This window comes from Pinus tabuliformis, chromosome 5_2, assembly GCF_031772625.1.
Source record: "Pinus tabuliformis cultivar Carrire ecotype Pingquan chromosome 5_2, CPIR1, whole genome shotgun sequence".
Taxonomy (NCBI): Eukaryota; Viridiplantae; Streptophyta; class Pinopsida; order Pinales; family Pinaceae; genus Pinus; species Pinus tabuliformis.
In genome coordinates this window covers 729,775,486-729,790,225 of record NC_142306.1, presented here as the reverse complement: position 1 = coordinate 729,790,225, position 14,740 = coordinate 729,775,486, and the positions used below count along the sequence as shown (strand labels likewise).

The 14,740-nt window shown below is 34.5% G+C and overlaps 1 protein-coding gene across 1 annotated transcript; it reads left to right on the top strand.

The window, feature by feature from the left end:
* The first annotated feature begins 4,303 nt into the window (after positions 1-4,303).
* On the top strand, positions 4,304-7,276 carry LOC149161292 (disease resistance protein RPS2-like). The gene has a single exon (XM_089435505.1). The coding sequence runs from the start codon at positions 4,541-4,543 to the stop codon at positions 7,205-7,207; it is 2,667 nt and encodes an 888-aa protein (XP_089291631.1). The 5' UTR covers positions 4,304-4,540; the 3' UTR covers positions 7,208-7,276.
* Positions 7,277-14,740: the final 7,464 nt, after the last annotated feature.

Genomic DNA, 14,740 nt, shown 5'->3' with positions numbered 1-14,740 from the left:
AGCCTTGATTTTGCTGCACCATTATGTTCTTCTTTTTGTGTGGAATCTCCTTAAACCCCTCATTCTTGTCTTGTGGTGAGGTTTGTTCCTACGACGACGTCAGCTCTTCCAAACCAGATTTTTTCAATGGGCATGCTTTGTACAGATGACCATTCTCATGACATCAGTGACAACGAAATGGTATGTACTCATAATCCAGAGGTTGCTGCCAAACCTCATCTTGGCATTCCATTTCCACTGATTCTGGGAAGGGTTTCGAGATATTCATATAAAAACAAATGTGTGCATAGGAGGTATATCTTCCCCTACGAGTAGACTCTGCTATTTTCACAAATCTGCTGATTGAGTTTCCGATACCTTCCAGGATTTCAGGGTCCCATAATTAAACTGGTAGGGCATAGAGGCGAACCCAGATAGGAGCCCCAAGGAATTGCTCCCTATCTGGGTTGTAGCATTCCTCCTAGTATCTCATGAAGAGACCTGCATTGTGGTAGAAATAAGGGCCATTTTCGAAAACTCTTTCCTTATCTTGCAAATTCGAGAAAATTACTGTAAAAAATTTTTTGGCTCCCAAATTTAGTTCTATATGGCCTTTTGGATGCCATTTCTGTTGGATCCATTTGATCAGGTCCTTTTCCGTTGGGCAAATGCCAATAAACTTGCAGATCATAGCATGGTCTTTCATATAGATGCTATATTTCTCTAATTTATTCATTGGGATCACGAATCGAGGTTTCTTGGTTGCTCTATGGAGGTATTGCCCTCAGATTCATGCCTACCACTAGGATCTGAAAATAGGGCCAGCGATAGGGCCGACATTCTCAGGGGAGCCAGGTTGATTGCGTGGATTACCGCTTGAATCTCTAGTGGCTACACTGTCATAAGAGGGGATCGCTCCCCTCCCCCTTTCCGGGGCTCTCATCGCCCCTGTCAGATTCAGACTTTGTCGTATCGATGGCAAGGTGATCTGGGTGGCTTCAACGTTCGAGCAGGTTCACGAAACCCTAGTAGAGCTCCGATATTATTCTTCCATTCATTAAAAATACATTTTCTAAAATTTAAAAATTACACCCACCATCAATGTCACAAAAATCCACTACTTTATAACATTACAATATTAATACAGAGAATTTTCTATCACATTCCATATCCTTAATCCAGTCAAGTCTGACTAGCTGGTCAAAGTTAGACGTTACATAGTCAAATATAGCCATTAGTCCAGGCCCATATAGCCGTTTCCTAGTCAAGCTTAGCTGTTGGAAGATCTGCTCTCCCTATTTAACATGTAGCCATGATTTGCTTATTCAACTTGTTCGAACAATGAACCACACTCGTTGGTTCGAAACACGTCGACAATTATATCATAATGCGATTTACGCCGAAAAATATTCTCATAATATTGTGAGTTGTCCATCACCATCAAGAGGTAGAATTGTCGTTCTTCATCTACATTAAGAATACAATTGTGAATTTCCATAACCAATTGCGGGTTGTCCATCACCATATGGAAACATGATGATCTAAATAAAAGTGAGAGATTCTAATAATTACTGCTATATTTTACTTTTTCATCTTTTGCTATTTGTTTCTTGTGGCAGTTTCATCTTTTGCTATTTGTTTCTTGTGGCACTAACTTTTTTATTTATTAGGAAGGTATGCATATATGATATTGATATCATGTTGTAAACTTTTACATCTAAATTTGAAGCCTTCTCATAAGGGTGGGAAGGAATTTAAAAACGCATGTCTATACTTTTAGATAATACTATTGTTGTTATTATATATTTGAAGTTATAAGTAAAGACATAAAAGTATTTTTACAATTTAGTTGATTTAAATAATTGGTGATTCAAATGAGATTAGTTCCTTCTCTTCTTATATCATATAGCATGTGTAGTCGAGTTGAGTAAAAAGATTTTAAGTATCCATGATAAGAATGGATTGTCTTTGGGATATGCTGTGGGAGTTTGAAAGATGAATAATGCAATTTTTTTAACTTCACACTAAATCTTATTTAATCAATCCAAGTTTTCTTGCATCAAATCCACTTCACTTCAAACATTGTTAACATAGTCATGGATCCCAAGCTTCTAGACATTAGGGTATCATTGGCACACATGTATTTGTGGAAAAAACTCATGGTAATATGACAATCCTCTTCTACTCCACAATGTTATAGATATCCTCATGCATGTTGCTTAATTACTCATAAGCCTTAAATATAACCACTATTTAGTCTTGTTGTTAACAAATGCAATTTTAGAAAGGAAGATTGTTTCCTTAAGCATGCAAATCATCATAATCATGAAATAAATCTTCAACAATACTGCTACTACCATTACTACTTACATGATGTGAAGGTGAATTACAAGTTTTTAAATAATTTTAAATCTCTGTAAGGGTTATCACCATTAAAATGTCTCCGATCATATAAATATATCGTGATTCTAAACTTCTCTTCTCATTTATTTGTTTGTATTTTCTTTAGTTATATAAAATTATTTTATTTATTCACCTTGATACATAATAAATATAATAGTACAAGTATTGAAGCTTGTACATCAAAGCATAAAATGCAAAAAGCTTGTAAGTCAAAATATAAAAAGAAGGAAGTTAAAAAAAATATGAAACAAAATTAGATAAAATGGAAATGTTTAATTAAATGTATTATATTAAACAAAAACAACAATTTTAGTAAAACAATTAAGTGACTAAATAAAAAGTAAATATAGTAAACTTTTATTTAAAAATTATTGACTAGTATGGGCTATAAATGATCTTATAGATTCCCATCATTTTTTTGTAAAGTTTTGAAAGACAATATAATGAAATCTTTTAAGACTTAGATGGGTTGATAAACAAGACAATCTCATAACTTCTTAACTTTTTTAAGGTTTAAAGGACTATGTTGAATTGATAAGAAATTTGATCAAATACCACCTAAGCATATTATATGTTTGTGCATTATTTTTCCCAACATTGTATTCAAGTAAATATAATAATCTATACTTTGTTAACTCAATTTGTAAATTGATAGAAATAGATTGGAATAAAGGTGGAAATTATAGAATAATTGCAAGTCACTTTATATGTTATTCATTGTGCAAATTATTAGTTTTGATAACATTATTTTGCTCTACCCAAAACAATCTTCCTCTTTCACTTCATATATTCTCTCTCATATTCTTATACTTATAGAATTTTATTTTTATTATGCTAAAAGATATATTTTGGAATATAATTTTTTTTATTATTTAAATTGGAATTAGAAAATATTTCTCTTAAAATAAAACTAAAATAACAACTTAATTAAAAAAAAAATATTTGCTATCATATATATATATATATATATCTAAATGTAATTTTTATAAATTATAGAATCTAGAATTGCTTTACAACCTCTTAAAAATATGGTAAATTTTTTTAATATTTTCAAAAATTACTCTTATCAATAAGTCATCTTTCTACATTATCAATTGAAATACAAAAATATGATTTAATAATTTCCTATTATACACTTTATAATATATCTCTAATAAATCATGAATTGATATTTTATTTAAAAAAATATGATTTAATAATTTCCTATTATAAACTTTATAATATCTCTAATAAATCATGGTTTGATATTTTATTAAAAAAAATATGATTTAATAATTTCCTACTATATACTATATCTCTAATACATCTCTAATAGATCATAGTTTGATGTTTTATTCTCTAACTAATATATGTGAAATCCTCAACTCACCCACACTCACCTTATTATCTTATTTTACATATCTTGGATCTCACATTTTTTTTTATTGCAAATTTAATTTATAAAAAAAACCTATAATTTTAATTAAAAGATATTAATAATTTAAATAAAAATACATAGATTTTAGTTCTTCTCAAAGTAAGCGAGTTGATGGATAATCTGATAAAAATCCAACGTAATATATAATATATTTCGTTGTCGGGTTTGTCCACACCCATTCAAAAAAAATGACACCCAACGCCCACTTCACAGTGAACCACTAATTTTTGTCTAGAGGTACAGTAATAAAAAAGGTGCATGGAATTTTTGTCTTGAGGTACAGTAATGAAAAAGGTGCATGGAAGTTCAATAATGCTCTCTTTAAGTCGCTTTCATGCCCACCTTCAAGAAACGACAGATCCAATTTCCACCAATCCATTCATAATAATGACAACAAGTGGGAATGACAATTTTGAGTGGAGCCCAACTTTTGAATTTTCTTTGTTTTACCAGGTCCGTCCACGGGCAGCTGAGTTGCTTCACAGCTACTGAGTGCGAAGGGAAGGTTGTCAAATCAAGTGACTTTCCAGCTGTTTGAGACCGAATTTCTCTGAACGTTACTGTGAAAACGAGGTGAAGCAGAACTGCGAAATAAATCCACACACCCTCTTCATAGCCTTGGCACAATTTGAGCGAAGAGAAATCTGAATCTTGCTGGTGATTTAGCCGTGGGAAGATCAATCTTAATTTTGCCTTGCAAGTTTGATTTGGGATCTACGCGCTGTGCATCTCTTGAAGCCAATGGCGGGCGTTAGTATTGGTACTGGAATTGCAGGCAATGTGTCTAGCAATATTGTGAGCGGCGTTTGGAACAAAGTTGCTCAGGTTGTCAAAGACATTATTTCTTTGCCTCAAGCTGTCGCTGAAATGGAAGATCAGGCTCAACGTCTGGGCAATGTAATACGTGGTATAAACGAGAAGCTGGCTCAAGAACAAAAACCCCCTCAAATAATAGTGAAGGCTTGGCTGGACAAGGCGAGGCAGACCATTGAACTTTCAAGATCTATCTGCAACGAGTACCAGCAACGAAGAAATTGTGTGAGTTGCTGCCCAAACTGTTTCTCCCGCTACACAATCACCAAACGTGTTGGAGATTGGAAAGTGAAAGTTGCTCAACTCCACTCAGAGAAGGCGGCCGATTTTCCAGCCAACGGAGAATACGGTGAGCTTATTCCGCCGACCCAGATGCCGATCCCGACCCGAGAGTTTTTTGGAAATGGAATAAAAGCTGCACAGTCGGAGCTTGAGAGTCTGTTAATTGAAGACAGGAACGTTCGAGTTATCGGTGTGTACGGCATGGGGGGTATCGGTAAGACGTCGCTGCTTAAGACCATCAACAACAGCGACAAGGTAAGCCAATCATTTAACCCCATCATTTGGGTCACCGTCTCCAAAGATCCCGAGATCTTAAATCTCCAAAAGCGCATTGCTGGTAGATTAAACATAACATTACCAGATGAACGTGATTTTGAAAGGCGAAAATCTGCGCTGTACTCATATTTAAAGGATAAGAATTTTCTCCTTATTCTTGACGATATGTGGGAGAGTCTGAAGCTTGAAAGCCTAGGAGTGTCATTGGATGACACAGCTTGTAAGATTGTTCTGTCCACCCGGAGTGCTGCTGTTTGTGCGCGAATGGAAGTGGATAAGACCATCAGCGTGGAACCGCTGTCAAATGATGAAGCTTGGCAACTGTTTCGTAGCCGAGCTTTTCGATGTGGGAATGTTCCACAGGAAATGGAAGACATTGCCAGGAAAGTAGCCGGGGAATGCAAAGGTTTGCCCCTTGCTATAAATGTAATTGCTGCTGCAATGCGAAACCATAGCTATCAACATGAGTGGGAGCATGCTTTACATCAAATGCAAGCAGTGGAGGAGACCTTCTATGGCACGCACGATGAAATTGAAAAAGAATTATTTCAGCGCCTCAAGTTGAGCTATAATGTTCTTACAGAGTATATGAAGATTTGCTTTCTATATTTTGCAGCTTATCCTGAAGATGAACAAATCTTGGTCGAAGAAATTATAGACCTCTGGGTGGCAGAAGGTCTGGTCAAAGGCAGCGGAGAGAATTATTTGGCTGACACTGCGCACAGTTTTCTCAACGACTTGAGTGATCGCTGTTTGATTGAGGTGGTAAGCAAGGATTCTGTGGGAAGAATTTATACAGTGAAAATACATGATGTTCTTCGCGATCTGGCGATTCGGGTTGCGGAGAACGAACACAGGTGTTATTTTAAAGAAGCCGGACGGGGCGTGAGCAATTTTCCCTCAGAGGAAGTCGTGGGCGAGGGCTGTGAAAAATTGTCGCTGATTCGTAATAATCTACGATCCCTCCCGACAACATTCGCATGCTCGTCCCTCTCGGTTCTCCTGTTGAGGGGGAATCGTGGTATTAAGGAAGTTCCTGGAAGCTTCTTGAACGAGTTGCCCTCACTGAGGGTCCTCGATCTTAGTTGGACAGGCATAACGTCTCTGCCGCTTTGCATTGGAAATATGAAGCATCTCGTCTCCCTCCAACTAGAATGGACGGGCATCCGTGAATTGCCTGAAAGCATTGGCGACCTGAAGGAGCTACAATTCTTGAATCTTTACGGTTGTAAACAATTACGGTGTCTTCCCGATAGGATAAGTGAGCTCAAACGGCTGAGGGCCCTCAACATAAGAGGATGCAGCAGTTTGGAGCATCTTCCGCGAGGGATCTCGCAATTAGTTTCACTGGAAAGATTGGACATGTCTTGGTGCAAGATTGCATTGGAGTTCGAGGAGGAGGAGGCAAATGCAGAAAGAAAGAATGCTTGTTTAAAGGACCTGCAAACATTGAGCCGTCTCAGGGTTTGCCACGTAAACATAAAATCGGCTGTTAAAGAGGGGCTTTTCGGAAATTGGTCAAAAATGAGAAATCTGTATCTGGATTGTGAGGATGGAAATGGTCAAGATTACCTTCCGCGTGATATGCAGGCGATGAAAGATCTAGAATGGATGACTCTTCAAAGATGGAATGTGCAGCGACTGCCGAGTTGGGCTACTCAATTCCAAAAGGTCGCATTCCTTTGGCTACGTGAATGTAAGGAGTTGAAATATCTCCGGGCGGACTTGCCATGTTTGAGACAGCTGTGGATAGGGGATTGCGATGAGTTGGAGGAGTTGGAGTTGGGGATGGGGGCAGTGGGAGCAGCAAGTGCAAGTGGAGGGTTGGGAGAGGGCGCGTCACCGCTATCCCCTATGCTCAACTCTGTCTTCGTACTCGGTTGCCCGAAATTGAAGAGAGTGCGTGGCGGATGGGACAAGCTGAATCATCTGGAGGAAATAAGCTGTAAGAGAGAATGGTGGGATGCAATCCAATGGGAGGATCCCAACATGAAAACATTACTTCAAAATAAATTTAAGGATAGGTATGTAGGGTAGAGTGTGTTAGCGTGGATGTAATTGGAGTAATTATTATATGAAATGTAGTGTTTGTCATGTCACGTGTTACTCCGGGATTTTTACATGTTCCTTTACTTTTGTGTAAATATAAATATTGTGAACTTTTTAATTCCAAACCATGTAGTTATATTTTGTATTTTGTAAGTAATGCTAATAAAAATAAAAGTCATATATTTAATGGGAATTTTTAAATTTATTTAAATTAAAAAAAATTGTAATTAATATTTTGGTTAAAGTTGTTCATATTTCTCATTATTTGTAATTATATTGCTGAGTAGGTAGGTTTATAATTTCAAAAAGCATTAATAAACATTAAAAATATTAATTTTTACTTATCTAGATTAAAAATATAATTATTAACCTATATAGGTAATGAAAATTTATTTATGTATTGTAAAATAATTAAATATGTTAAAATTTTGGAATACATAATTAAATATATTAAAACATAGTTTCCAAAAAATGTTGTATTTCTTTTAAATATGAAATTACATTTAAATGAAAATAAGATTTAAATTAAATATTAAGTATTTATTGAAATTGATTATTAAATTTCTAAATTGTAGTTAGTTAAATTCAAATAATTAAAAAGTAAATATATCGCATGTGTTACTGAAATTTTAAGTTAGAAAATTTATGAATATAAAAAAACTGTAAATTAAAAGATTTTATGATGGATTTATCTTGGATATCAGAGTAATGTTTAAAGTAATAATCATTTATGAATATAAAAAATTATTAAATTAAAATATTTTATGATGGATTTATTTTAGATATTAGAGTAATGTTTAAATTAATAATTAATAATATTAAATTTAATATTTTGGTTTAATTTCTATTTTGATAATAGATTTAGTTTGTTAATGAATCTATATTCAATATTTTTTAATATTAATTATCTTTTGTTTAAAATTTCAAAGTGTTAAAAAAAATATTGATAAAGATAAAAATTGATATTGAATTAGTGTAATACATTATTTCGTAATGTGAGATTTTGTCCCTTTCTTGGCACAGAGTCAACTTTATAATAAAGTCCGAGGCATAACATTGCAAGGTTCATATATAACATAGTTGGAAGTGTGCTACTATTGTATTGGTTGAGACCCTGGTTCGAGTCCTAATGGTAGTCAGGTCATAGCAATTTTTTTATTTTTTTATTTTTGCCATAAAGCTTTATTTTGTTCAATGTTTAGCAAAATGACAGTGTACATTTTAAAGCACTCACATAAGCATTTGAGTATTTTGTAGAAGACGGCTAGAAAGGGGTAATCTATAGAACCCTTAATTTATTATGTAGTTTTGTATTGTTTATGAGTTTCTAGGGTAATTATTGGTCCAAATTGGATTCTAGATGATGCATGATGATCATGGCTTAGAGATGAATGCTTTTAGAGGCATGGCATGTCTTGTTAACAAATATTCAATGTCGAGAATCTCTATTGCATGATTTTTTGGGTCCATGATGAGGGTGTAGTGATTTTTTTATCTATAGTGAAAATACATTCCCAGAAGGATATTTGGTCATCAGATTGTTGAGCATGTTAAAGAAGAAGTATGACAAGGTATGATAGATTATGGGCAATAATTTTACAACGACAACCTACTCATTTTGAAATCTTATTTCGATTAAAGATAAGGTCGATCTAATTGAAATAATTTGAAAAGAGGTCGATAAGGAGTTGTAGAAGGAGCTGGGTGCCTCTATTGAGGTTAGAACCCCAATCAAGTTAGAGCCTTGAGTAGGTTGGATCTAACTCATCATCAAGGTTAGTTCCTTCAAGCAGGTTGCAGCCTAAAGTAGGTTGGAGCCCGCTCATCATTAAGGTCGGTGCCTCAATCAAGTTGTAGCCTATAGTGAGTAATTGTTTGCATACTTTTGAAGTTGGTACCTCAATCATGTTGTAGCCTACAACAAATAACAACCTGCATATCTTGGGGATGGTTGCCTCAAATATGTTGGAGTCTGCAAATCTATGTAATGAATTGAAGATAAAGAAGAAGAAGGATTAATGCTTTTCTTGTATGGATTTCCATGAAAAAACTTGTATGTGTTTTATGTGATGGCTCCTTGATGTGTTACTAATATGATGCTCACTTTATGATGCATTATTTTACGTATTGATACATTTATTATGGTTATGATTCATTGTATTATAATTGAATTACTGTGAAAAGTTATGAAATAGTAAAATTGCTCTCACACTGATTCAACCCCTTTGTAGAAATTTGATAGAAATTGCAATTGCTCAATATTTCAAACTGAAAAAAAGAGACACAATTCTACTCTACTAATATGCGGAATAAAAATCACAATTTAGAAAAACATGCATAGACATGCAATAAGAAAACCAAATATCTACAGAGATTTCTATGGGAACCCAACTGGGAAAAACCCCTCAAGCCCCTTTGCATTAAATAGTTGAATAGAGAAACTATTACAATTGCTAACTCCAACTCTGAGCTCAACCTGCAAAAGAATAATTGTTCTCTCTACTGAATGAGAAACTCTAGCCAATACTTAGTCAATTATCTGCTCCTTAAGCCTCCTATTTCCTTGCGCAAATCCTCAGGAAATTAGCCCCTAAAAGATAGGAATTTCCTCCAAATTGATTGTGTAATTCCAAAGGATTGATCTCATGATTGCATGCAACACCTATACACTCAAACTAGTATATAACGCATGTTGCACTGGCTTTGACATTTCCACTCCAGCTATGGAACTCGAATTCCATGCATGCATTAGCTATTTTGGGCTAATTTATTAGTTAAATGATAGATATTTGAGTCAAACTATTGTCCCACATCACAACTGACCTTCAACTGAATCTATCAATAGTTATAGGTCAATTAATTCAATACAACTAAAAATAAATGAATGATATTACTAAAATTTAGCAATCACACATGCATAACTGAACTCCAAGCCCACTAACTTGAATTTACTGAGTTAATTGAGTGACAATATCCATGTCACACTAGTCAACTGCCTTCGAGTTGTCCCGCTGATGTGGAAATTCAATTTAATAAGGCTAAAGTCAAATTGAGCCTTTCTTGCTACATTTTTTCAACACTCCTTGTTAGCAAGAAATAGATTTTTCATTACCCCTATCCAACACCTGTGGAATTAGAAATTTACCTCTTGACAATACCTTTGTCAAGATGTTAGCATCTTGCTTCTCAGCTGGAATGGACTCTAGCAACATAATTCTCCTCTGCACACAATCATGCAAATGGTGATATCAAATATCGATGTGCTTGGACCTATCGTGAAATATTAGATTCTCATAGAGCTTAATGCACCTATGATTATCACAATATATCACTATCAAATCCATCTCCTGACTAAAAAGACCCACAAGTATTTTCCTCATCCATATGGCCTCGCACGCTACTTGACTTGCAACCATGTATTCAACCTTTGTTGAGCTGAGTGCCACAAACCTTTGCTTCATGTTTTACCAAGAAATAGTTGCGAATCCAACACTAAAGATAAAACATGAAGTACTTTTCTTGTCTGATGAAATCCTTACCCAATCTGCATCGGTGAAGCCTTGAAGCTTCACTCCCTCTATCCTCTTGTACCATTATCCATACTCAATAGTGCCTCTAAGATACCGTAACACATGCTTTTCTACCTTCCAATACAACTTGGTAGGCCTCACCATAGCTTCACCCAGTTGGTTTACTACATAGCACATGTCGGGTCTTGTGTTCACAAGATACATCAAAGACCCCACAAGCTGCCTGTAAATGGTAACATCAACATCTTCACCTGAAGTGGAATTCTCCTTCCTCCAGTTTGTAGCTAGAGGTGTGTCCATGGGCTTACAATTCTCCATGTGAAATCTCTGAAGTATTTCAGAGGCATACTTCCCCTGAGTTTTTTTTTTTGGAAAAAAAACATGGAAAGTTAACCCATGAGTGAAATTCAGCCCCTGAAATTTTCTCTAGATTCAATGTACTATGATGCCCACAACTCCCATAATATTTACAATTAATGTAGCAATAATGCAAAGAAAAACCCAACAACATACCCAAGGCTCCAACAAACTAGGAAAATGTCATCCAAATATTTCAAGAAAACCCCAAATTCAACTTTTCAAAACCTACATATTAGCCCTTGTAAAGACAAAATAATACACCATAGTCAATAAAATATGTGCCTTTCTTAGACATAATAAAAGTAAACATAATGAAATTTTCTAAAGCTTAAAATTACTAGGTGATTTGATAGATAATCTTATAGAATCCTACCATAACACACCGATCTCTTTGTGTAATATTCCTAATTAGCCATGGCTAATTGGAATATTCGATTTTGTTAAATTTTTGCCTTCTATAGTTATTTGTAAATAAATAAATAAAAAAGTGAGGACGGGGGACATAACTCACTTTTAGAATAAAAAGTCACTTCCTAGTAGCACAATGTTGTGACTTAGAGGAGAGCCAAGGGGGCCAAAGGGGGACGCAGACATGGAGCCCACGCAAACACATGGAGGGACTACGCCAGAGGGAAGAAACACGTGGCAAGAGAGGAATCACGTAGGAGGAGGTGAGCCTTGGGATTGAGAGAGGCAAAGGCTATAAAGGAGAGAGGAGCCCCCTCATTTTGATCATTCTGGTTATGAGCATTTGTGATAGTCATTTCGACTTAGAGCACGCTGGCTGTTTAGCTAGTCTGCAGCACTGTTTAGTGCATTGAGTGTCTCTGTTCGGAGATCTCACCCTTAGCCCCAGGGGACTTCGAGTGCCTGCTCACGCAAGGTATTCCCATTAGCATTCCGACAGTAGTTTCATCAACATTTCAGCAGCAGTTTCATCAGCGTCTTTGAGGAACTGCACAGAACCCCAAGGGGGTGATTTTCGGGGGTCGGCCATTTCAGAAAAGCTTTCTGGGTTTTTCTGGGTTTCTTGAGTAGAGTCCGATTCCAGAGTTTCAACCTTTTCTGAGGAGGGGAGCAACCCCAAATCCACATTTGATTTCCAGTAGTAGCAACAGCATGCCAGGTTTCCAGCAGCTGGGACGTAGATCAATGTGAGGCCATTCCTTTGTTATTATGAGTGTATTTCTTCACTTGCCTTGTGCAAGTTGAGGTGCCGTCCTTCTGATCACCTCTGTACTCATTCCTTTACTCAGTATAATAAAATGGCTTAGCATTTCTCGCTGCATTTCGTGTGTATCTGTTTATATTTCATATGTTCATTATTGTTGTTGCACTACTATTATATCTTTGTCATTATATCTCTGTGATTTTCTCGGCTACTATACCACTTGTGCATTTTCCTGGTTGAGATTTTGCTGGGGTTTGAGGAATATTCCGGGTTAGGGATATTACACTATGTCATTTAAAAAGAAAAATGTCACTAATTTTTTATAAAGTAAAAGATTATGGCTAATTGAGAGGTGATCTAATTAAATCCCATTGTAGAATTTTTTTTTTCTTTTTAAATAGATGGAGCCTAGGCTAGGACCAACCCTAATGTTGAATGAAAAAATGGTTTATGCACCAATGGGATAAAACAACCATTGCACAAGACTTGGTTGAGCTTGGACACCCCTTGGGATAGTTTATTTCCCCCCATAGGTGGCAATCACTATCAATCCCTTCTCATGAGATTTGAACTTGAAAGTTAATGGGGACTAAACCCCATAGAAGCCAACTAGTTTACATCTCATGGGTAAATCACATCATAACATATTTGGTCATGGATTATTTTTCCACTTACTATGATTAAGGAGATTTAATAAATCACACTTTACTTACTCAACTTGTGAATGAATATAAAGAAGTACAATAATGGTTTCAATATGTTGAAGTGCTACAATAATTGATACTAAATTTAATCTTATGGATATTCTCTATATTCACCATCTACATTGTCTGTTTTTTTAATAACAATGCTTTTCTCCAATCTATGATGTGTAGATTGATTAATTTGTGTGGGGTTTTAGTCTCCATCAGGTCTCGAATTTTAATTTTATAGGGAGGGGTTGAGAGTGGGAGATAAATATCGGGGTTGCACTTTCCCGAGAACCATTCAAGTTTGACCAAGTCTTGCACAATCTTGGTGCCAACATCATATTGGTGGATAGATTGTTCTTCTATCCAACATTAGGGTTGGCCTCATGCTAGGCTTATCCTAGTTTTGAAAAAAAGAAAAGAAAAAAGCATTGCTATGCTCCACACAAATCAAAAACGTTCTTAACTCTATAATTTTTAAACAATGGGAAAATTCATCATAACTCAGTTGTTAACTAATAATGGGGGAAAGCATTTGTGGATAACTAACAATGGGGGAAACCATTACTGGATGTTATCCACAAATGTGAGTTGCCTGATCACTATATTCAAGAAAAACCATGCCTCTTGGAATAACCCACTAGTGGATTGTAAGGGGCTATGCTTCCTCTCCTACCAAATGTCTTTGAATCTTGGTTCATTAACTTATTACGTTACATCTAATAAAAACAAACTCTTAAACAATCATAACTAATTTCGTTACCTCTATTCAATATCCTTTCATTCATTAAAAATATTTATAAAAGTTTTCTAAAATACAATGGTAAAACTTATCATAAATCAGTTGTCAAACCAATAGTAGGGATAACCATCACTATAGCTAATTTATATAATTAACCTATATTTATATAATTATTATTATTATTATTATTTTATTTAAATTAAAGTAATTTTTCTATTAATTTTACACAAATATATATATATATATATATATATATATATTGTATTTATTATAATACATATTCCATCGCTGTTATTATTCCTAAAATTCAATGTAATCTTCAATAAAAATGTATATTGTATTTATTATAATACATATTCCATAGTTGTTATTATTCCTGAAATGCAATGTAATCTTCAATAAAAATGCACTCGTTTTATCATAAGTTATGATAATTTATTCATAAAATTGTTAATTGTCCAATTGTGTAATCTTCAACCTAGATGTATAGGATAATTTCATCTCTCTTCTTTTATGATGTACATCATAAGTTCATCTTTAAAAAAATGTAAGTACTAAAAATATACCAACATAGATCCATTTTGGTTTTAGATTTTGATGGTAGATCTAGAGTTAAGATGGATATATGATGATTGAATTATTAATTAAAATTAAGTATATTTATAAGTATACAGATAATAATTTTGTTTTATTATTTTATTTTTATGTAATTTGACTAAGTCAAAATGTTAAACATTACATTACATTATAACATCTCTAACATAATGGACTAGAGAGCTCTTCTCGACACAATAATAAATTCATTATAAATCACTTTATTTGTAGTAGAAAACCTAATGACAATTACAATTACAAATTCAATTTATATTTTAATTAGTATAGTTTGCCCCATATATATTTTATTAAGATAAATATTTGTCATATATTATCTTTATATTTTTTAAATGTTTATTATTAATAGTAAAACTAATAAGTCCATGAGGTCTTGGATAGATGTTGATCGAGTGTGATGTTAAGGTACTACTAGAT

What these genes read in the sequence shown, in the direction of transcription:
- LOC149161292 (XM_089435505.1), top strand. Translation starts at nt 4,541, where the DNA reads ATGGCGGGCGTTAGTATTGGTACTGGAATTGCAGGCAATGTGTCTAGC.